Source organism: Vipera ursinii (assembly GCF_947247035.1).
Source record: "Vipera ursinii genome assembly, chromosome: 1".
Lineage (NCBI taxonomy): Eukaryota > Metazoa > Chordata > Lepidosauria > Squamata > Viperidae > Vipera > Vipera ursinii.
In genome coordinates this window covers 31,054,698-31,079,509 of record NC_139512.1, presented here as the reverse complement: position 1 = coordinate 31,079,509, position 24,812 = coordinate 31,054,698, and the positions used below count along the sequence as shown (strand labels likewise).

At 39.2% G+C, this 24,812-nt stretch overlaps 1 protein-coding gene across 4 annotated transcripts in view; it reads right to left on the bottom strand.

Annotated features, from left to right (window-relative positions):
- CEP170B (centrosomal protein 170B) overlaps positions 1-22,966 on the bottom strand; it is a 70,424-nt gene extending 47,458 nt beyond the window's left edge. For 2 of the 4 annotated variants that reach the window (XM_083359955.1, XM_083359958.1), the window contains exons 1-4: positions 22,735-22,966; positions 14,854-14,990; positions 10,809-10,898; positions 3,060-3,138 (exon numbers count right to left, since the gene is read on the bottom strand). In XM_083359955.1, the coding sequence (XP_083216081.1) occupies positions 3,060-3,138; positions 10,809-10,898; positions 14,854-14,973 (289 nt within the window). In that variant the 5' untranslated portion in view covers positions 14,974-14,990; positions 22,735-22,966. The remainder of the gene's footprint in view (positions 1-3,059; positions 3,139-10,808; positions 10,899-14,853; positions 14,991-22,734) is intronic. The other 2 variants (XM_083359956.1, XM_083359957.1) reach the window with 2 other exon arrangements.
- Positions 22,967-24,812: the final 1,846 nt, after the last annotated feature.

The window sequence follows — 24,812 nt, the reverse complement described above, 5'->3', positions numbered from 1 at the left end:
GTCCAAAGAAAGAATGGACAAATATTTTAAAATACACTATGACACCTCTTAGTTAAAAAGAAAAAGAACATCTAAGCCAGGGGTCCCCAATCCCCGGTCCACCGACCAGTACCAGGCGATAGCATGCCAGCAACCGGTCCACACAAACAAGCAAAGCCCCATCTGCGGGATGCAGGCAGCACACAAAACCCACACCCTCTGGTCTGCAGAAAAACCTCTCTCCATGGAACTGGTCCCTGGTGCCCAAAAGGTTGGGGACCTCTGATCTAAGCAGCAAAAAGCTTAAAATTCTACAATTAAATTGGTGGTCATTTTCTGAAAGCTCTCCTTTTCAAAAGCTTGTAGGAATACATCTGGAGATCTGTATATCTCATTCAAGCAACTGATAAAATCAGGGCTTGACTGAAACTGTTACCAAATAAAGCTGCTTCTTATGAAGTCTTCACTATTCTACATACCTCTATCAATGGAACTTGAACTGACTAGTTATGTTCAAGCAAAGGAATGCAAATACTGCCTCTCCAATATGCTTCTATTTGACACGATCATCCTTTTCCACCAAACTTTGATTAGAATGCACATGGAGTGGTGGGAAAGGAAGGGGATGCCTGTTTAGCTAGCAGCATCACTCAAATCAACTGCTAATCAAGGGACAGCAGAGTCACAACTTGGTCATCCTCCAACAACAAAAACAGCAAACTGCCACATGCAATACCTCATTTGGATCAGTTTGTAATCTTGAAAACCTGGCATGAATTGCAGACTAGCCAGGCTTTTTATTCCTAACCAGAAACACTCAACATGTGGGACATCCCCACAGGAAGAAAAAAAAAGTAATTGTAATGAAGGATGACAATAGTAAGATTTGCACAAGCTCATGTCACAGTTCCAGAACATAGTTGGCCTGCATTTTCTCAAAAGGGTGGGAAACAGGAGGAAATTAAGGATGCCAGAAAAACCAGGACAAGATTGTTAATGTTACTTTTAAAAAAAACAGTAACAAAACAAGGACAAGCTATATTCTGGCACGATAGGCAAAATCTGCTTGTTGGCTACAGTGAACAGATGTGTGCATGAGAACTCTGCTGACTCAGGGAATGTAAAAATGGAGTAATCTATAAAGAACCAAGGGAGAAGGGAATTTAGTAGGGGGGTAGTGTTCTCTTTTTTGTTTCTTCATACTGATAGTTCAGTATAAAAGGAAGGAATAAAATGAGCTGAATTTGAGCATATGACTGTTTTTGGCAATTCTATTTCAGTAAAACTCCACTTTTCTCTCCTCTTTCCAGCACGCATGCAGACATACACGTAATTTCAGACAGTCCTATATCTGCTGCCAAGGACTACCAAAACCATGCTTTAATCTAGTCTTGGGGGGAAAAAGGTTCCTTGCCAAGAAAAGAACATATGACAGCAGTGCCTGGGCTTGCACCCTAAAACACAATGCTAATCTCAAAGAAAAAGAAAAACTCAGAATTAATGGTATAGAATGCAGCATAATTCTGGAAGTTGTTGACTAATGGGGAAGAGAATTTAAACCCTGATCTGAGTTTTGCATTCAGGTTGCTTATTGAGAGAAGACTGATGGGAAAGCTATGTTGAGAATAAAACTGCAAGCGTAAAGCTACTTAACCTGGGAACAAGCTGTTCTGTGACAGAATAAGCCGTATTCTGCACATCCCAAATCTCTTCTCAATAACAACATAAAAAGAGATGAATTAGTCTCCCATAGTCAAAAGTATCTTAAACCCGGAAGCAAGCAAACCTAAAGAAGGATAAAAGATGAATTTTATTTTAGAAAGTGGCGTGGGAAAGAAATAAATTTGCATAACACAACCAAGAGTAATCACAAAAAATGTTTTCAAATACTCTTCAAATGCCAGTTGTGGAATAAATTGGCCCACTTACTGTTTTCCAGACCAACTTGCGTCTTAGAATAGCAGCAATTAGCAATATATTCTTCTGCACTTATAATATAAACTAATGTGGTCTCCAAGTAACTCTCAGGTGGAAAAACATGTTTTATATTTTGAAGACACATTTCAGAAATAATCCTAAAAGTAGAAGGGTAGAATTTCCAACCTCATAAAGCTTGTGCTTACAAACAACATTCTGCACTCTTTGTCCAGATCAGACTATTTGTTCATCAGAACCAGCAAGGGTATACTGATTTAATATCAAGATACAGTTTAGAAATCTTTCCAAAAAAGAGTTAAGCATGGGCATATCTTCATTTCATAAATAATGACAAGATGTTATAACTTGCAATTCTTATATATAAACATACATACAAAAACAGAATATTGTTACTGCCAAAAGAAGATCCACCAAAATTTTTCAACAGGAAAATCCTCACACTGAAGCTAATACTAATCAGCTGTTTCATCAAGCTCAAAATGAACCCATTTTCAGTTTTGCCAGGCCTCCCCCTCCTATGCGAAAGACCAAAGATAAATTCCACAAACTTCTTTGTTGAAGGCTCAGTGAAACAAATATTAATAAGCTGCTTTTCTTGTTAAGAGCTCTATTTATATAATACAGGTGGATCTCTTTAAGGACCACTTCTTTAGCGACCATTTAAGTAAGTACCGGTAGTACTTACAAATGGTCCTTGGAATTTCAGCCATTGCAGTACCCCTGCAGCCACATAATCATGATTTGCGACCTTGTTTGCTGGCTTCTCACAAGTAAAATCAATAGGGAAGCTATCAGGAAGTCACAGTCATGTGAGGTCCTTGCTTAACAACCCTTGCAATCCTTGTTTAACTATGGCAACCTGGTACATGACATCATACTTTTCAATTGCATCACTTAGTGACATAAATGCCAATCCAATTACCAGAGTTACCATAGTTGTGAGGACTAACTCTGAGCCACAAAAGAGCATATATTTTTTTAAGCTCATTTTGGTGATATTCCAGAGAGAGTGCAATTCATATAATTAGACTTAGTGAATTTCAATTTTATAAGAAATAACACAGTGTTTTTCTTAAAATAATAAATCCTGAAACTTGAAGAGGTTGTGCATTTGTGCCTCTACAACACATCCTAAAGGATATCATAACCGAAACGAATCACATCATTCAGTTTTAGTGTGATGTATTTCTGGTCAGGGATTCGTATGTCGTTCACAAAGGTCTATGGAAAAGAAAGACAAAAAATATCATTCAAGTGACATGTGAGGAGGAGGAAGTCAGTGTAGAGAAGTTTAGAGATGAAAACAGATTTACCAAATTTATATTTTCTGCCAATAAACTGGTACCTATTTCTTTCTTTCCTTCCCACATAAAATTCCCCATTATTTGGTGCTTGGTTGATTGGCCCCTTTCTCTGTTGCTGAAAACAGCTTCAGCAAAAGACTGCATTTAAAAACAAAAACAGGCAAACACTTTTTGTCAGCCATACAAAGCATTTGACAGAGCAGCTGAGGCAATACCACAAAGCTATTTTTCCAAACCATAAAAGGTCCCTTATTGCATTTTTTGGGCTAAAGAGCAAGCCTTCTAAAACTTCAAAGAAAGCAACTTCACAAATTTAACATATACTTTTAAAAGCATTTAAAAACATATAATGTCAGTTAATCTTTATAACAGATACAAATTTATAACAGGCTGGTTAGGATTATCCATATAGTGAAAACAGGAAAGAGGGCCTCAGAGCGGAACAGCCACTTGCCTTAATCATGGCTGAAAAGGAATTTGGACCAAGCAGCTCTTCCTTAACCACTAGACAACAGTAGTACTGAAAGTGCTTAAATTTATTCCAAACAATTGCAAGAAGTACATATTGCATGTCATAGTATATCTCAAACCCCCAGAGACTTAAGTATGATAAATATAGAGAACTGTCTTCATGCAGAATTGCATTACACTAAAGATTTCTCCGTCAAGTCAAGTAACATGACACTCCAGGTTACATGTGTTTTTTGTGATTGACTCCGTCTCTGCTCACAATTGCTGAAAACTGATGACGTGGTTTCTTGCCACTTTTCAGAGAGGAAATATATTAAAAACAAGTAGTGAACACTACTTTAAAAAGATTTAATTTTATTCAGAAAATTAAAAACTGCCGAGTTGCTTTGGATAGTGAATAGGTGGCATAAAAAGTTAGAAACAAATAAGTCCTAGCTCACAGGATTTTTTTTTTAAAAAAACTTGACACAGGTATGACCACTCTGTATCACTTTCCATCTACTGTACCCCTCATCATACCCCATCTTAACTTTAAACTGTATTACTGTCAAAGACAAGCATATAGTCCTGAGCTCTAAAATACTGTCCATTTCAGTTTTAACAATTGAAACAGTTCAACATCTTAAAGTAATTATTTATTTTCTTCACAATACTTTATTAAGAAATGTACTTTATTTTTGGCAAGAGGGTGCTGCACCCAAACTTTTATCAGTGATGTAAGATGCATTGAGAGGCATCAGTGTTGCAAAATGTGTTAGACAATCTGGGAGGACTGCAAGGAGAGTGGGGAGAATTTGGAAAAAACATCCAGCTGAAGAATTTGCAATCAACTATACTGTATGTATAATGACAGCCAGCGTACATCAATGGCTTTATCCTTGATACCAGTAGCTAGAGGAGGAAATATTCTGCAATTTGATAAGCCAGCTATAACAGATAACTGCTACTCTTCCGTAAATGGGATTGCTTTGCAAAATGTTTTCAGATGCCAGACTCTAGGCGAGATCCAAACTTTTAAGTAAAATCTACCCAAGGATCCAGGAAGGCAAAGGCAAGCAGAGAACATGGTGGGGTTTTTTTGGCTGATATTATTTTAACATGATTGGAAACAGAGGCAAGCCATGCCAAGAAAAACAGCTGTATTTGGACCAGAATTCACAAAACTAGAAAAAGTTGAACATGGACAATGTTTTACAGATGGGGCTGGCAGCAACAAGGGCCGGGAAATTATCTGCAGCCAGGCCTTCAGAGGTGATGCAGACTTAACTTCATCCGAGCCTTTTTTAAAAGTGTGGGTGAGGAAGAGAAACGTCAAGGAAAAGGCTCTCTCCAGAGGACTTTTAACTATCTCACTATGATTGTAGTCAAGAGACATTGTCTTATCAACAAAAACCTAATGCAGATACAATATTCTCCTTCTCCCTTCAGTTAGAAGATGCAGCCCACCAAACAGGCTCATACAATCTATTTCACCTGTTTTTCTCTGTCCACAACAATTTATTTTTTCGTCATTCTGGGCTGTGAGTTAGCTATGTCCACAGTAGCATCTATATTGTTTTCTACACACTATTTCACTAACCCTGATTATGTCCAATTTGCTGTTCAAATAATGGGACAGAACTGAGTCTCAGGCAAATCTTTTTCCTGCTCGCTCCTACCTTTCCCTTGGGAGATATAAGAATGTGAGTCAATGTTCTGCTCCTTTGTAGTTTTTTCTGTTCTTCCTTTGCAGAAACAGACTTCAACCAGAAACTGGAACAATAAGATCAAAATGAAACTGCCTCTTTCTCACTAAACCTGGGTGGCTTTGCAAAGCAAATAGATGCTCATTGCATGTCCCTAAGTCCATCTTTTTCACTGTAAGAGCTGCACTTTCTACAGCAACAATAGCAGCACTCCTGGAACATCTGGCAGTCACTTTCTCCCCATACCACATGCACACTGAGGACTTAGTCCTGTTCCTCATGATTATTCAGTGCAATGGTGTACTGTCCTCTTAAAACAAAGGAGAGAATAAGGGACACAATATGTTTTGAACACAACTGAGATTTTCCAGATTATACTGAACCATATTTGCTGCTGACCATGGTGCCTGAAACTGCTAGCACTTGTAGCTCAGGGGCCAAAGTTCCCTCCCCTTTTCCCTCTTCATGATGGGAGATTGAAGAGAGGGCAGCTACTAAGCTCCTGGCAGCAGCTAATTCACCTTCTGCTTTTAACCATTCCCTTCTGTAAATATCTAAAGTACCCCTCCCAAACCCAATTCTGTCATAAACTGAAATCTCCCTGGTCATGAGATTATATCCAATACTAATATGCAAAATAATCAGATCTAGCTCTAAATATACAGTACAGTAAGATAATGCGATGCTTCAGATTCAAACCAAAAGCATGTTTTGAAACTCATGGCAGGCATGTAGAACTTGTTGGGAAATTTTTAAATAAAATATGCATAAATCAAATATGTATTATTGTTATTCCTGGATTGTGCAGCTGTTGCAGCTGCAGAGGGCAGGCATGCAATCCTAGCAAATGATGCAGATAATTAGGAATTTCTGACAATTATGTGAGCCACCAGGGTTGAAGCAAAATTTTCCCCTTCAAATCCAATGCATTGTGTAGCCCTCTAAGATGAGATATTTCTGGAAGATAGTTAGGGAGTGGATTTTTTTTTATGAATTCCTTATGGTCCCACTTCATCTTGACTTCTGCTTTGGATGAGGAATTCCTACTCTCCTAATGATCTCCTTGAAATAACAAGTGCCTATACCTACAAGCCAAGAGGATTATAATACTGTAAATCTCTTTGGCACCAACAAGAAAACTATAAAGGTCAAGATAAGAATGCTTTCTGAAGTGTAATTGTCAAGCAGGCACAAAACACTGCAAAGCACTGCTATCTACTTCAGGTTATGCCAGATACATCAGAAAAATGTGATCTTCTGTAGCAGTATTTATCAATCTGACAACTTTGCAAATATGTTGGCTTTCAACAATTGTAATTTGCAATCTATAAGACTTTTAGAGCTGAAGTCAGCACATGTGGAAAATGCTAAGATAGGGAAAGCTGATTACAATACCTAAAGGCCACTGAGATAGCCAAGAATATCAACAAAGACATGATCTCTAAATAAAAGAGATAATAGAGATCTTGCTGGGGATACACTCAAAGCCCTTGCTCTTGAAATTAGACTGTGTACCTAATAAGCCTGCAACACTCTTGTCATACACAAAAATCATAACTCTAGTCTTTTTAATTAGCATTTTACAATGATTCTTTCAGTTTGCAAATGTCAAAAAATAACTTATCCTTTTTTTCTGTTGGAACAGCATGGTTTTGACTACAAAGTTGTGCTTTTCCCATAAAAGATGTCACTCATTCCTCAAATTGCTTGGATCTACTTGGGTCAACTAGAGTACTACAATGGATTCTTTGAGGAGCTACCCCAAAGAAGGAAGAACTACCCTGCTAATCAGTACATGGAAACATGACCAGATTATACCCATGCTGAATGATATGCAGGGATCACTAATTGCTTAATGGGCTTGGTTCAAAATGTTAAAGCTCTAACTGGGTATCTATATCATAGAAACCCTATTCAGCATCAGAAGCTGTTCAAAGAATATCTCATTTGCAGAAGCAGACAGAGGAAATGGTCCTTCCCTGCTTCCAAACTGTTGTGATTCTTTTTCTTCTTTTTCTTTTTTGGGGGGCGGGCGGGTGAGAGAGGAATTATTATTTTTACTTTAATACAAGTATACAAATTGTCAAGTTGTCAACATTCTCCTCATACATCTGACAATTTTTTACTTGAAACATAACCTTCTCCTTTTTATGTATAATAGACCAAACTAAGTGCCTCATGCAGTCCATCAACTTGTTTCAATGGGAACAAGATTCCCCACAAGTAGCCTGAAGTTTTCAAAATACAGGTCCTAAGAGTATCAAACGTATCAAGGAGATGCCTGCTGGACAGAGCCCATGGTCAGAAGCAAATGGAATCTGATCAAGGAGGCAGATCACCTAGAGCTGATTAGTGCAAAGGTCCCCAACCTTTTGGGCACCAGGGACTGGTGCCATGGAGAAAGAATTTTATGCGGACCATGGGGGGAGGTTGAATACTGCCTGCATCCAGCGGATAGAGCTTTGCTTGTTGGCATGCTGCAGATTGGTGCTGGTCTACGGACCTGGGGTTGGGGACCCCTGGATTAGTGCATTTTCTCAGCAGCGCTTCATGCAGGGGAATCCTGGGAATCCTCAATGTCACAAGCTGGTGTCACCTGCAATGTCACCTCAATCTTGCTCTCAATGTCAAAAGACAGTTTTAGTAAGAGTTTCAGAGAGGGAAAACCTACAGGCCCTGACTCCCTTATTCTTTTCCATTGGCCTCAGATTATATTTTCCCCATAACTTGGGGGCAGGAAAAAAAGTAGTGTGATGACCTTAAAATGGGTTAATGTAATCTGAGAAAACAAGAAAACCTTTAAACCTGAAAAGCGTGGTGCACACTTTCAGCTCTGAGGCTCTTGCTCACTCTAAAGATTTTCACATGGGGTTTTGAGGCATTTAAAAGAGGCCTCTCCCATAATGCAACAGTTTTATTTTCATCTGTCCTGCGTGTTATTCTTGACTGTTATCTGCCTCATGATTAAAAGGCATAATTCCAATGATAATCCTCTTGTACCTATCAACTAATGAACATGCAATAAAGGAGGCAGGTAAATGATTATTGAAATATCCGAATAATAATTTTATGTTACTCGTTTTGTACAAAAATAAAGCTGTATCAGCTAGTCTTTAAAAAGTTTTAGTATTGCTCTTACACCATTGTAAAGTTTATCCTAATAGCAACAACTTGAACAAGGACAAAGGTAATATTTAAATACATTTCATATGAGTCATTTGTTTCATACACTACTCTAAATTCAAAGCTTGTATTTCAAGTACACAAATCCACAAAATACCTCATCCCCAGCTCCAGATTCAATACTCCAGACTGAGCAGCCACATTCTTTAACAAGAAGGAACATACCCATGTGAGCAATTCTGTGTCAGCTTCCTATTAATAGCATATCTCCTATTGCTTATGTTATCAGAACAATGTGTGATTTTTCCTAAAACAGCATATTTCTCTTAGTAGATACTCACATTTGGTCAAAACTCAGGTTTCCTAGTTTTGTAATTTTTAGTTAAAATCACTCATATTCATCATTGGAAATCATCCAATACATCAGTGATATTATTTACCTGCTATAACAAGCATTCCCAACCTGTTATTTTCCAGCTATGCTATAATTAAACTCTCCAAATTCTCAGTTTATGTAGCCGAATTTTTGGACTGATAGTACAACATATCTGGATGATACTATGGTTGAGAACTCATTACTGAAATTCAGTATATAAACAGTATATCAGAAACATTTATATATTGTTACTTAAAATAATGTAAAATATGCAGTTAAACAGTTAAAAATTCCAAACAGGAGATTAAAAAACCCCTAATATCTCAAAAGAAACCAAGCAGCAGAATTAATGGACAGGATTTAAGTAGAATTAAAAAAATGGGAGTTTAAACTGAACTGATAAATCATGTCTTAAGAGCAAAGAGGTAACAGAAGATTACTGCAGAAAACATGGCAAACTCTAAAAATTGAAATCTGTGAACTGTAGAGAGAAATGTTTGTTTGGGAATCAGTGTGATATGGAGAGAAATGATTGTTCAGTCTTACTTGACATCTTCAAGACAAACAAGATTTATACATCATGATAGGTCATGTTAGGTCATTGTATATATTTCATTTATCAAATAAACCACAATCTTGGTTTCTCATAATATATGAGAAACAAACCATATTATAGCCCAACACAATGGATTAATTTGGCCTCCAGGTAAAATCGGAATAGTCGAGGTTGCTGAACTAATCCTGGCATCAACAGCATTAGAAGACTATTTCTCCTCAAGGATTCAGGAAAATTAGTCACATAAATTATAGATTACCTTTATGCAAACACAAACCAATTTTTAAACCCATTTCAAATCAGTTTTAACATTATAATCCTTACTTTTTTTAGGAAACATTCAAATATAAACTGGTAAGTCATCACATTATAAAACCAAGGTTTGTTGAATAACCTTAATGGCCTGGTTTGTGCATAAAGCTGAGCCATAATCAATGGGTTTAAGAATCATGCTAAGTTACAACCAAGCTAGGTGTAAAAATGTGAATCTGACTCAAAAAAGGAGAAGGTAAATGCCATACTATTACAGGAAAATACATCTGAATCTTGAGAAATTAGAAAATGTTAAAAAGAAATTCAAACAATTTTGATTTGATTGTTTTAGCTGGTACATTAGAAGAAAGGGGGCTTTCAGATTCTATAAAAACACTCAAAATGCATTGAAGTGCATTTTAGCACTCTTAGTAATTCCTGTTTCCTGATCATGCCTACCTTGAATGGCTGACACTAGGCCAGGGGTCGGCAACCTCGGCTCTTTTATGACTCGTGGACTTCAACTCCCAGAATTCCTGAGCCAGCATAGCTGGCTCAGGAATTCTGGGAGTTGAAGTCCACGAGTCATAAAAGAGCCGAGGTTGCCGACCCCTGCACTAGGCGATGGCTTAACATTCTTCGGAACAAGCTGTAACATCTAACATTGGTTTAAAAAAACAAGTAATTGCAGCTCAGCCAGCAGGCAAGGGATAAGGATGGCCAAAAAAAAACTTAGATGACTATCGGGTCTTAATTCACAATAAAGCTTCCAAGTGAGTACAAATTTATATTAATCTACTGAAAGTACGTAATATTGACTTATTTGGATAGCATTGAACTATACATTGTTTACTACAGCTTAGAACAGTCTATGAATAGCTAATACGAACTTGTGGCAAAACTAAGCATCAAGTAGAACTCAATAAAGGAGCAGCTACATATATCCTGACATTTCATAAGATTTATCAAAATATTTGAAATATTTTCTTTTAGAGCCTATCCTATTAACTCCAACCTCAGATGCTTTATTCATTTCTGCAAACTGGAATTGAAAAGCCCACCCACAGAAATGAAACCTGGATATGACACACACACACCCTTTGGCAGTCAGGCTTATCACTCACCCCATTTAAGCTTCCAAGATCCTTCACCCAGTGCTCGTCTTTTTCCTTGTCATAATTGATGACGGCATGCTGCTTATCCACACTGCGAGACTAGGAAGATCAACAACATTAAATTAGGAAGTTATAAGACAGAAACTGTTTTAATAGCTCCAGTGATTTATCAAGAATGATATTAACCCAAAGGGAAACGTACCTGTTAACAGGCATAGTGCCTATCAGATTAGGACAATATTACTCTTTATTATTGTACCCCCTCCATAAAAGTACAATACTGCCCATTCTGGCATTTACTTAATCAGATCTTAATCTTGTCAACCATGCTTTCTTGCCCTGTTACTAGCTATCTACTATAATGTAAAATGACATTAATTGTCTGTATCATTTAACAAATCTGATATGGAAAGGGAGTTCCAAAGGCCATTACCACCGCCCTCCCCTTGTCCACAGAGAGCATTCAGCTATGTCAGTCTCCTACGATCAACACATCACCTAAGCAGTACCATTTAGCCCAAACATACTTCAATACAAGTTCTAGAAATATCTGAGACATTCCTTACTACAAGTAGAAGGAATACTGCACTGCGCAGCAGCAACAACAACAAAAAAAACCTAAAGGGATGAAAGGAATGTTGTTAATGACATCTGAAGAGACTAGTTAGATCTTGTTTTCCCAAAGCCAAGAAAACGCTCAGGGAATCTTATAAGTTTTATTCTTTTATTCATTGTGTGGACTTATATAATCTTAAAGAACTCCCAGTGGTGAACAACAAGCTAAAACATCCATAGAAAATTACAAAGGAACATTAAACTTTCCCAGTAAAAATGCATCAGCATAATCATAACATACTGAAGCAAAAAAAAGAAAACACCCTAATTATTTTCCAAGCATGCTTCAGAAAAGCACATGTTTAATCATTTTTGGAGAGCTAAAGAGAAAAACCTAGATTGTTTCCTAAAGGAGGATATTTTAAAGAACAGGGACCATCACTGAAAAATATTTCTGAACCCAAGCTCCACACAAACCAAAATGAGGGATTGTAAACAGCACCTCTCAGATCATGATTTGGGTAGATTGAGTCCATATGAAGAAAACAGTCCTTCAGGTACCTAGCACTCTCCTATGGCTAAAATCAGAACATCACACCACTGATATCTAGAAATCCAACTCCTCAGATACCAAATGTCCTACCTATTCTGTTATTCAACAAAGTGAAGTTGCCATATCCCAACAGGATTTATCCCTTGTCTCAAAAAGAAAATTGTTACAAGCCAATCCAACTGCTGCTAGGAGTAGAAGCTGAAAAACTGGTTTCAAATTTGTCAGTGGAGCATGTTTGTACCATTAGTTTTGCTCCCTACATTAGGAAAGGGGAGGGGAAACACACTCATGAGAAGACCCAGCATGAGAAATCAGCATCTTACAAACTGCTGAGATGAAATTATTCAAGGAGGAAGTCCAGTAGGAGAACAACCCCCAGAAATCGTGGGCGCTCCATCACTGGAGATTTTTAGGAAGAGACTAGACATTCACCTGTCTGAGATGGTATAGAACAGGTCTATTAAAAAGTTGGAAGGGACCTTGGAAGACTTCTAGTCCAACCTCCCTGCTCAGGCAGGAAATCCTATACCATTTTAGACAAATGGCTATCCAGTCTCTTCTTAAAAACTTCCAGTGTTGGAGCATTCACCACTTCTGGAAGCAAGTTGTTCCACTGATTAATTGTTCTAACTGTCAGGAAAGTTCTCCTTAGTTCTAGGTTACTTCTCTCTTTGATTAGTTTCTATCCATTGCTTCTTGTCCTGCTTTCAGGTGCTTTGGAGAATAGCTTGACTCCCTCTTCATCATGGCAACCCCTGAGATATTGGAAAACTGCTATCATGTCACCCCTCTTCATTAAACCAAACAAACCCAATTCCAGCAATCGTTCCTTATATGATTTAGCCTACAGTCCCCTAATCATCTTTGTTGCTCTTCTCGGCACTCTTTCTAGAGTCTCAGCATCTTTTTTACATCGTCGTGACCAAAACTGGATGCAATATTCCAAGTGTGGCCTATCTACAAGTTGTCTGTTAAAATGCTACACAAAGAAAACACAGTATAAAAGCAAAAGATGCAAAGTGTTTTCTTAAATGGTTCAACATTAAGCTTATATAATTGTTCACTCTCCCTGCTAAAGTACTGTATATGACTATCTCCAATCACATCTTTCTGCTACTTTAATTAACAGAGGCCTATGCTCTGCTACCCCATGCAGAAGAATTCAGATGAAAGTTCCAAGTCATTCAGTGGAACAAATATTTTAAATAGCAGCCCAACTATCCATTTGTGGAGTTGTTCTATTTCCTCCACAAACCTTTTCCTTCAGTGTTGACTTATTTAGTACAAGTTGGAGTGCCTGAAGCACAGATCAGGCATGTGTCAACTCCACAAGTCCAGGAGCATTTCCAAATCTAAACACAGAATTCAGAGCAGATGTAGAAATGAATTCCTGGCCAAACACCACCACCACCATCCCACAGCAACTGGGTTTTGTCCACAATTAGCTCAAACATAAGGCCTAATTCAAACAAAGTGCCCATTTTTCAGTATATAATAATTTCATCCTCCTTAATCACAATGAGCATGTTGAATATTTCCAAATTGTGAGATAGGGTCAGAAAGCTTGTAGAAAGATTTGGCGTAAGTCACACTTAAAAGAAAATGGTTGTTGGTTATTCCATAATTAGATATATAATTAAGTATTCTGTTCAACAAAACTGTTTAGCTTACCATCGTTGTTTAAACTAGTCTTTCCCAATCCTGGCAACTTTAGATGTATGGACTTCCAATTCCCAGAATTCACCAGTCCACACCAATTAGAAGGATTGGGAAACACTGGTTTAAACCAACTCAACTCTTGCCCCATATTCTCAAAAGCTCATGAAAAAAACTAATGCCAAGCCTTAATATCTGGCCCAAGAACAAAGTCCAGCAAGCCTCTAACTCACATATTCCCTGATTCATTGGGCACATCCTTAAAGTCTACTTAAGAAGTATTATGTTTCTTAATGCAAGAAAAGAAACTGCAATTATTAGACAAAATTGTGAGTAAATTTTTAAGATAATTAAATTAATTTCAAACTATATATTTGTAATTTGTATCTCACCTTTCCTCCCATAGATATATGGTTAAAATTGTTTCAACTGTTTTTGGTTCACCATGGCAATAAAGTTTTAAGCATTGTTTGTTGAAAAGCTAAAATGCTGGTTTCACTATACATTATCCAATAAACCATCTTTTACAAGCCACATTACCTGAGTTCACATATTGATATAAGCCATAATTACATTATGGCTTAGCGTGAGATACAAACTCAGGCACTATATTTAAAGTAGTATAATATGTTGTCTGAACCAAACTCTGATTCATCCAAGGTGTACATTTTAAAGGTTTTTTTCAGCTTTACCAAAAAAAAGGAGGGAAATATCATGTCCCAAAGCTTTATGTGCTTGAGCTGATCATGACAAACTATGGGTCAGATAGTAGCTGGAGCTGGGGAATTCTGGGAGTTGAAGCCCACAGCTAAAAGTCATAATAGTCATACAGCGGATTATGAGATGACTGACTCAATATTACAACTTTTGCAGAGGTCATTAAGCAGATCAGCATGGTCATTAAGTGAATCCACAATTATTAAGCAAACCCACTTTTCACTATGGGGAATTTTTTCTGAAAACTGGAAGCAAATGTAGTATTCAGTAAAATCATCATAAATTTCAATCATGGGATGCTGCAAACAGCCATAAATGCAGCACCGGCCATCAGAATTTTGGAACAGAGTTGTAAGTTCCTTTGCAGGGGGTATCATATACTTTGAATGGTGCTACGCAGCCAGTCATAACTTGAGGACTGATTGTATAACAAAGGTGCCTATGGCTGGACCTCAATCATCCCTTCCTGCTTCAAAACTGAATATGAATACTGGTAAATATTATAGTTAGCTGAAATCTTGCTTTCATGGTGAGAATTAAAACTCTGCCTCTTTCTATAGAGAATGCACTTACCTGGAGCATGAGTTCACAGTCTTCCCTGCCAACAAATATCATCTCCCGAGGAAGCCGATGGCGAATACCTGTCCCACTCACCAGGAACCATGATGTCGTGCTCATTTTGCTGTTTGGCATTTTAACTTTTCACCATCCTATTTGAGCAACAGAGAAAATCTGGTTAGGTTTGTAATAATAATCTTCCTAGAAGTGCAATTACTTCCAATTAAAAATCCATCATGTTTAAATTACAGGAGCTAGACACTATATATTTTATGTCCCATTAAAATAACAATCAATGGTTGACATGAATGAAAGCTCACCAGAAACCAAGCCTGGGAAAAAATTACCAATAGGAAATTAATTTCTCAAACACATTGGAGAGAGACACGACAGTTTGTCAGTTGATTATTCTGATATCTTAATAGAATATAATTTTCAGTATGTTAGCAGAGCAATGAATGAGAGAGGCCTTTAGGGAAAAAGAAAAGTAGTGCATCTCTGTACAAGATTTAGAGATGAAGCATAAAGGAAGTTATACATTTAATTTTGAGGAGTCTTTGATGGTGATATTACCTAGTTTGAAATGTCTGTAAGAAAACAACCAAGCAAATTAACTTGTCTGGCATTTACACAAACAAACTGAAGGTTATACAACATGCTAAAGTACAAAACAACAAAGCATACCTAGTATGCTGTGCAACTGTAACTGACCTGGTTTAGCACAGTGTATAAATTCAGCCATGGAATCAGGAGTACTGGTGGTTCTTCAAAAACAATTGTGGCTACTTAATCTCCATTTAAACTGATAATCCCGATTTATTCCTCTTTTAAAAGGCAATGGTTATAAATCAGGGTTCGCTTTTAACTCATTACTCTGGGGGAGGGAAGAATATCTATGGAGTTCATGGTAATTTATTTTAGACAATCAATTAAGATTTAACGTACTCATTCATTAAATTCATATTTACTTCAGGAGTTCAAGGCAATGTACATAGCACATCTGCCTCCAAATATTCTCTCAAAAACTGGCCTATAAGATAGGTTGATCTAAGAGATAATAATCATTCAAAGAGTTTCTACAATTGACATTACAGCTGCAATTATATCTCGGCAGATGTAATTCATCATTTAAACAATATACCACTGTCAAAATTCTGTAACATCCAGGCTTGTTATATCTGAATCCATCTACTGATCTGTGGTATAGTACTGGGAAACTCACAACCTGCCAGACAAATGTCTCAGAAACGCTCTTTGTCATCCTTCAAGCTTTCTGAATTCATGCTGCTAAATTTTAGAAAGACACTCCCAAGAAAAACAGTCCTAGTTTTTCACCATGTTTCCAAATTAGTAAAGAAGCATTAAAGTATTAGTCTTTCTTTAAACATGTGTAATAATTGATTTGTTTGACAGGACTAAGGAGACCCAGGTTCAATATAAACTCGGCCAGGAAAGTTCACCAAGTGACTTGATCCTGTCACTCTCATACCAGCCTGCATCTCAAGACTAGATAGGTAAACATTATGAGAATTAGTACTACATACATCAAAACTGAGTTTCTGGAAGGAAGGGAAAATATGAAGCTAAGGAACAACACCACCCCAAATTTCCAAGACCCAAACTTCATGATCATTTGTGTGATATCATAACATAGCTCCCTGCAACCTTCATTTATCGCCATGCTCAAAAACAGATTACAGGTACAGAAAGACCAGACTTTCTATTAAAACTTCGCTTAATTTACAGATATGCTCTGACCATATACTTGGAGAAGGGCTACATAATCTTCTCTGGGGCAACCTGCGGCAAGTCACTCAAGGAAAAAAATGAAAATGGTTTTATTTTAAAAAAAATATAAATCATAACGTCAAAAATTAATTTCAAGGAAATTAATTTAAATATAAATTAAATTAAATATAAAAATAAATTAAATTAGTACAATTTACAGAAACGAAGGACAATAACCAACCATACAATAGAGAAAACACAAGCATATTCAACCAGAAATAAATTTCTGCATGTTGGTCTTCTTTGAAAGGAAAAGGTGACAACACTTTTATATTCTCTTTCTATAAAATAATAGGCATTAAATTAACATGTCCAGGAAGTAGCAATGGCAGAATATTAAGATATCAGATAGGAATACTGGAAGCAAAAGCAGATCTTCTACATGAGCAGTTTTACTTATAAATTCACTCCCAACACACCTTAAATAATTTAAAAACTGCTCCTGTCTCCTAACTTTCTATCATGCAGTATTTAATTATCTTAATAAGAATACTTGTATGTAGGCTAAGAATACATCCCAATTAGGTGTATCTCCTTTAAAAAGCATTTTATGCATTTCCAAATATTCTCATTTTATTGAATGTACAGGTGGAACTCGAAAAATTAGAATATCGTGCAAAAGTTCATTTATTTCAGTAATGCAACTTAAAAGGGGAAACTAATATATGAGATAGACTCATTACATGCAAAGCAAGATAGTTCAAGCTGTGATTTGTCATAATTGTGATGATTATGGCTTACAGCTCATGAAAACCCCAAATCCACAATCTCAGTAAATTAGAATATTGTGAAAAGGTACAATATTCTAGGCTCAAAGTGTCCCACTCTAATCAGCTAATTAAGCCATAACACCTGCAAAGGGTTCCTGAGCCTTTAAATGGTCTCTCAGTCTGGTTCAGTAGGAATCACAATCATGGGGAAGACTGCTGACCTGGCAGTTGTGCAGAAAGCCATCACTGACACCCTCCATAAGGAGGGAAAGCCTCAAAAGGTAATTGCAAAAGAAGTTGGTTGTTCCCAAAGTGCTGTTATCAAAGCACATTAATAGAAAGTTATGTGGAAGGGAAAAGTGTGGAAGAAAAAGGTGCACAAGCAGCAGGGATGACCGCAGCCTGGAGAGGATTATCAAGAAAAGGCCATTCAAAAGTGTTGGGGGACTTTCACAAGGAGTGGACTGAGGCTGGAGTCAGTGCATCAAGAGCCACCACACACAGACAGATCCTGGACATGGGCTTCAAATGTCGTATTCCTCTTGTCAAGCCGTTCCTGAACAACAAATAACCTCAGAAGCGTCTTACCTGGGCTAAAGAAAAACAGACCTGGTCTGTTGCTCAGTGGTCCAAAGTTCTCTTTTCTGATGAGAGCAACTTTTGCATCTCATTTGGAAACCAAGGACCCAGAGTCTGGAGGAAGAATGGAGAGGCACACACTGCAAGATGCTTGAAGTCCAGTGTGAAGTTTCCACAGTCTGTGTTGATTTGGGGAGCCATGTCATCTGCTGGTGTTGGTCCACTGTGCTTCATTAAGTCCAGGGTCAATGCAGCCGTCTACCAGGAGATTTTGGAGCACTTCATGCTTCCTTCCACAGATGAGCTTTATGGGGATGCTTACTTCATTTTCCAGCAGGACTTGGCACCTGCCCACACTGCCAAAAGCACCAAAACCTGGTTCAATGACCGTGGGATTATTGTGCTTGATTGGCCAGCAAACTCGCCTGACCTGAACCCCATAGAGAATCTATGGGGCATTGCCAAGAGAAAGATGAGAGACATTAGACCGAACAATACAGAAGAGCTGAAGGCCGCTATTGAAGCATCCTGGTCTTCCATAACACCTCAGCAGTGCCACAGGCTGATAGCTTCCATGCCACACCGCATTGAGGCAGTAATTGCTGCAAAAGGGGCCCAAACCAAGTACTGAGTACATATGCATGCTTATAATTTTCAGAGGTCCAACATTGTTCTATGTACACTCCTTGTTTTATTGATTGCATGTAATATTCTAATTTTCTGAGATTGTGGATTTGGGGTTTTCATGAGCTGTAAGCCATAATCATCACAATTATGACAAATCACGGCTTGAACTATCTTGCTTTGCATGTAATGAGTCTATCTCATATATTAGTTTCCCCTTTTAAGTTGCATTAGTGAAATAAATGAACTTTTGCACGATATTCTAATTTTTCGAGTTTCACCTGTATATCCTGCCTTATATACAGGTGCTCAAAGAACATATAATGTTCCATCTTATTTCTCCCCATAACAACCTTATGAGGCCTAAAGCCACTGTGGTGGAAGATGGACTGCTAGAAAATATATTATTACATAGGGATTTCTTTTTCCATGTAATATTTATTTGATTGCTTAAAACTGCACACCTTTTGTAAAAATTAAATACATCAACAGGAATAAAATATAATTAATATTTTTAAATTAGCAAAACACAAAAATAGCCAAAGAAAACAACTTCCATAGAAGTAAAGTTAAATATATTTAACTTGTTTCAATCTGGTAAGCAGATAGCCCAAATGTGGTAATATGTTTAATAATCATACTTAAGTAACACAGCATTTCCAAAATGAGATTGAAACTGAAAATAATGTCAATATCCAAATGAACCATATATGTTTAAGAATATAAGAGTAGCCAGATTTAAACCTGATCCACCTTGCCAAGAATCTTATTCCTGAGGCCGCTAATCAGATATCTGTCAAGCTTTCTAAAGTCAGGAGGACAACACCACCTCTCCGCACATTTCTTAGCAACTAATAATAGAGGTAATCTATATCTATTAAACCAGTATGCATTTATGCTTTTTCTTCCATTATTTGACTAGTCCCCTTTTAAAGCCATTTACACTGGTAATTTTCCCTAGATGTTGGGACAGTTCCCAAAACTACTTCTATTCTGCTAGACAAATGGCTTTGCATGAATGACTCTGGATATGCTTTCAAAACCATGCATATCTTGCAAGACTTTTAATATATTGTCTTTATCCTACCTCATCTCAGTTGACTTTTTTCTAAATTAAAAGAAAACAATATGTTGTAACTTTTCCATTCAGTTCCAGGACCATTTTGGTTATCCCTTTGACTGTGTTTTTACTCACCTTTGCCAACAAAATTATTTTTTAAAAAAATAACTGTGATCACTCTATTGGTTGATTTTAAAAAAGCATTGGTGGCTGGAACACTAAAAGAGAATTTATAGTGTTTCCATGGAAATAATTTATTCTGTATGGCACAAACTTAATGCAGCAAATTACTAAAGGCAAACCCATTAACCTATAACTCCAGTACTGTTTAGTTAGTGACCTATGAAAAGACACATTTGAAGAAATTGAGCACAGACCGCAAGAACTATGTACAATTTTAGAATGTAAGCATAGTATGAAGAAAGAGATTGCAATCCTAGAAACATTTAAGCAGGACTAAGTCCCTCTGAAACTGAAGAGCCTTACTCCCAATTAAATATATACTGCTCAAAAAAATAAAGGGAACACTTAAACAACACAATGTACTGTCTTTAATAGTAGGATGTCTTATCTTGTGTTCCCTTTTTTTTTTTGAGCAGTATATTTAGAATTGTACTCTATGAGATTCAGCTCTAGAACAAGTGAGATTCAAACTGGCTGCAAATTCATCAGGAGAAAGACTAGATCTGTACTCCCATAACTCACATCCCAGAACATAATCATTCTATGTTGCCAATTTCACCAGCAGCTTCTCAATGTGCAAAACTGTGATCTCATGACATAGGTGTATTCTACCACACAAAATACTGTAGATGAGCAGCAAAATGAGGACCCAGATTGTTGGGGGCAATAAGCTGACTTTGTAAAAATGCCACTGGGGGGGGCGAAAGCCCTAATAAGCAGGCATATACATAGAATGAAGGCTATTGCTAAGCACGTTGGTTTGTGCTTCTTAGATTGTAAGCCGCCCTGAGTCTTCGGAGAAGGGCGGGATATAAATGGGATAAAAAAACACTCATGTAGCTGCCATTCTTGTTTAAAGTAATATTAACAAGATAATATTCCAGTATTCCATATAGAAATTAAACAAACTGAACTTAATACCCTCCAGTTGTGTGAATCATAACATTCATCGTCCCTAGCTTATATACCAAATGGGCTTATTGGCACTTACACAACACAGCCCAAGAGGCTGGAGTTATTAGAGGCTGTCATCCAACACAGCTGAAAAGCATCAAGATGGAAAAGGCTATACTATTCATTCTCCCTTGGTCCTGCCACTATCTAACATAAAGATAGGAACTTGACCTATCCCTGAAAGGATTATGAAAATACTAGATGTGTTACTGTAAATAGTCACAAGATGCTTCCTAAAAATTCAACTTGAATTTTACTATTTTACTATTCCTTTTTAACACAGCATCTCTCTTTCTCGATCTGCTTGCTCTTCTAATATATGCAACTAACTGCAAGGACATGTTTGCATCTGTTACTAGAAGGAAGGGAATAAACATGCTAAGGAGACTCTTATTGGCCCACAATGCAGACACAAGTCAGGGCAGTAATCAAAGCTCGCAGTGCTTATTTTATCTCTTCCCTGCCCCCCTTGAGCGGCTGTATCTTTAATCATCACGCTAAACCTCAGAGGTGGGAAATTCAGCAGCAATGAGTGCTTATTATGGACATTTTCTGAGAAGGAGGGGAAGATTTAAAGGAAAACACAGACAGGCAGGCCTCAATAATCCATCTGATGCAGGAGGAAAGGGGAGAGAAGAGTTTAATAAGGAGAATGAGGCAAAATGCAAGAGAGAGCAGCTGTGGAATGGAGTACATGAAACAAAATATTAAAAAAAGTTTAGTATCAGAAGGACAGGAAGGCACTAAGAACAAAAGTAGAAGAATATCCTCAAGGGCAATTGCCTGGTTGGCAGCCATCAAATGCCAACTCAGCTAGCTAGGCCAAGATTCATCCCAGATCTTTCACCATTATGAAGCCACTGCCAGCAGCTATCCACACCTAGAGAAAAAAGGGTGGAGAAAAAAGCCACACCAATAACCCGAGTCAAGGTGTGACCACAAAACTGCCAGCCAGCTTAAACTGCCTTTCTTTCAGAAAATCTTTGGCAGTTCAGTGGGAGGGGGAAGGGAAATAGGGAACAGAAGAAAAAGGTGAAGCACCTTTAACCTCCACAGTTCCAAAAACCTAGGTTGGAGCACCATAATCTCTTTGTTTAGAAAGAAGACAGAAACAGTATCAAGCATTGGCTCAAAGCAGGGGCAGAGGGGATGTTGGGACCATAAAAATTATGCTGGGTGGAGGCAGAGCTGGTGACAGATGTGAGGGAGAACTAGACAGAAAGAAAGCAAAGAGGGAATCCAAAGTTCCATATCCCATATTTTAAACCTGGCAGGGAGACTGGGTATTTTTTTCTTACACCTGCTTTCACTGAAAATAATGCCCTACCTGTAGTCACTGAAATACTAATCCCACTACCCCTCCCTCCAACTTGCACACCTCTTCCTTGTTCTTTCCACCCAGACACACCCAGTGACACGCACAGCTCCGCATCCTAGCTGGAGAAGAAGTGTTGTATTACCTCCGTTTACCTGCCCAGGACTCAAACCGCTGCACCTGCAGTGCCCTCTCTGCCACACCTGCCTTCCCCGCTTTCAGATCCACCCCTGGTCCCAGGCACAGCCTCTTATGGCATCACGAGACTCTTTGTTGTAGTCACATCTGCTTCCTTCTCCCCCCCACCCCTCCAAATCCGGCGGCAGGGATAGTTCTCGCCGCCGCCGCCGCCGTCTGCCTCTCCCACCTCACCACCACCAGCCACACCCGCCCCCCGCGGTCCGATTTTGCAGCAGGCTAGGGCGCCCCCCTTCGCCTGCCCTTCCCCGCTCTATCCGCAATCCCGGCCCGGCTGCTCATCCCTGCAGGGAGGCCTCTGCCCTAGGCTGTGCTCCGCAAAGCGACCAGGTGCTGCTTCAGCGGGCGGAGGCCTCGGGCACAACCCGAAGGCAGGCTCAGCTGTTTCCTGCCGGAGGACCCGGCCTGGACTTCCTTCATCAGGGACTCGGGATGACTGCTCTTCCCGTAAATTCAGACTCCTCCCGGTTACCTGTCCACCTTACCCTGCCCGCACCCACGGCTCCGACGTCCTGCCCTCAGCGCCGCGCCAGGTGAGAGCGCCCGAGCCCAGCCCAACCCAGCGTGGCGGCGGCGGCGGCAGCCTCGCGTCTCCCTTCAGCCTCCTCGACTAGGCGCTGCCATTATGCTGTTGCCCACATTTGCTTTTCGGGTTCTCTTCCCTTCCTCCTCCTCCTCGGCGCTGGGATCTTTCTCGCTGCCCAGGGACGAAGTAGCAGGCAGCGCCGCCTCCAGCCTTGACTTGCACAGCAGGTTCCAGACGCCAAGGGGCGGTTCTCGCCTTCTCTCTCCTCCCCTTCCCTCGCCTCTCTGCGCCGTTTGCTCAGCCTAATTCTCCCTTCCGGGCAGCTCCGGCAGCAAACCGACAGGTTAGATCAGGTGACGACGGAGCGAAACCTCGTCCCGCCAGGCTGGAGCGCGCCGATGCGAGAGGCGGATGCCGGACCGGTTGGCTTCCCGTTTCTGCCGAGGCTGCTCCGGAGCTTCCTTGCGACTGGCGAGACCGACGGATTGGAACAGCCCGGGGGCGGGATGTTCCGCGAGGAGCCGCGGCGCGCGTCGTCCTACTAGGAAAGAAAGGCAGGGTGGGGACGAGGCGGCAAATAATTGGAGAGGAGGGGGCGCAGTTGGGGGGGGGCTGCGCATGCCGTGGCCAAAGCTATTCGCCGGCGTGGCCACTGGGAGAATAAATCCAAATCCAGAGCAATGGAACATGCAGGGAAGAAACGGTGTGCATCTTGGGTGCTAGGTCCAGCAAGACTTTCGGGTCTGGTCTAGAACATACCCTGATAAGATTGTTACCTAGGTAAGTATTTTCGGTGGCCAAGGCAACAGTTCTCAAGTAGAGACCTGGACTAGAACTTTGGATGACCTACCTAACCCAGGGTTATCGAGCATGTAAATGAAAGGGAAACATTCTCTGTGCAGGTAATACCCGATTTACAATCACCGTAGACACCAGACTTTTCATTTCTAAGCAAGGCAGTTAAGTGAGTCTCAACCAGTTTTACGATCTTTTGCCATGATTGTTGGGCGAATCGCTGCAGTTGTTAAGTGAATCGTACGGTTGTTAAACAAGTGCAGTTTCCCCCACTGACTTTGCTTGTTGGAAGCTGACCAGTTTATAAATGGCAGTCACATGACCTGGGATGCAGCGTTTGCCATAAATACGTGCTGGTTGCCAAGCGCCTGGATTTTGATTACATGGCCACAGGGATACTGCAGTGGTAATAAGTATCAGGATTGATTATAAGTCACTTTTCATTACAATTGCTTTGAATGGTCGCTAAACAAATGGTTGTAAATTGAAGTCTGCCTATACAGATAGTCCTCAACTTACAACCTCAACTGAGCCCAATATTTCTGTTGCTAAGTGAGACAGTTGTTTTGCCCCATTATACAACCTTCCTTGCCACAGTTAAGTGAACCACTGCAGTTGTTAAGTAAGTAATACATTATTGAAACTGGCTTCCTCATTGGCTTTGCTTGTCAGAAGGTCAGAAATGGTGTTCACATGACCCCAGGACACTGCAAACGTCATAAATATGAGACAATTGCCAAGTGTCTGAATTTTAATCACACGGCCATGGGGACACTACAATACCGGTAGTCATAAGTGTAAAAAACTCATAAGTCACTTTTCCAGTGCTGTTGTAACTTTGAACAGTCACTAAATGAACTGTTGTTGACAACCACCTACTGTATATATTGTTGTTCTGCAAAGTGGGGAAGAACACAATTTCATGAATCTAATTTTGATTTTTTTTTCCCCGCATAGTGTTTAGACGTGGTCATTTTTTTCCTGCTTCTGTAAGTTATAAAATGTAGAAAAATGCTGCTTTTCCCCCCTTCACATCCAAGAGAAGAGAATATTGGATCACTGAGCAGATCCTGCACTGCTTTTTCTTCTGTTTTCTTTCTTTGTGTAATCTACTGACGTCTGTAGCATGTAGTCTCCCTTAATTCTTTGTTAGTAATTTACACACACACACACACACACACACACACACACACACACACACACACATATATATATATATATATATATATATATATATATATA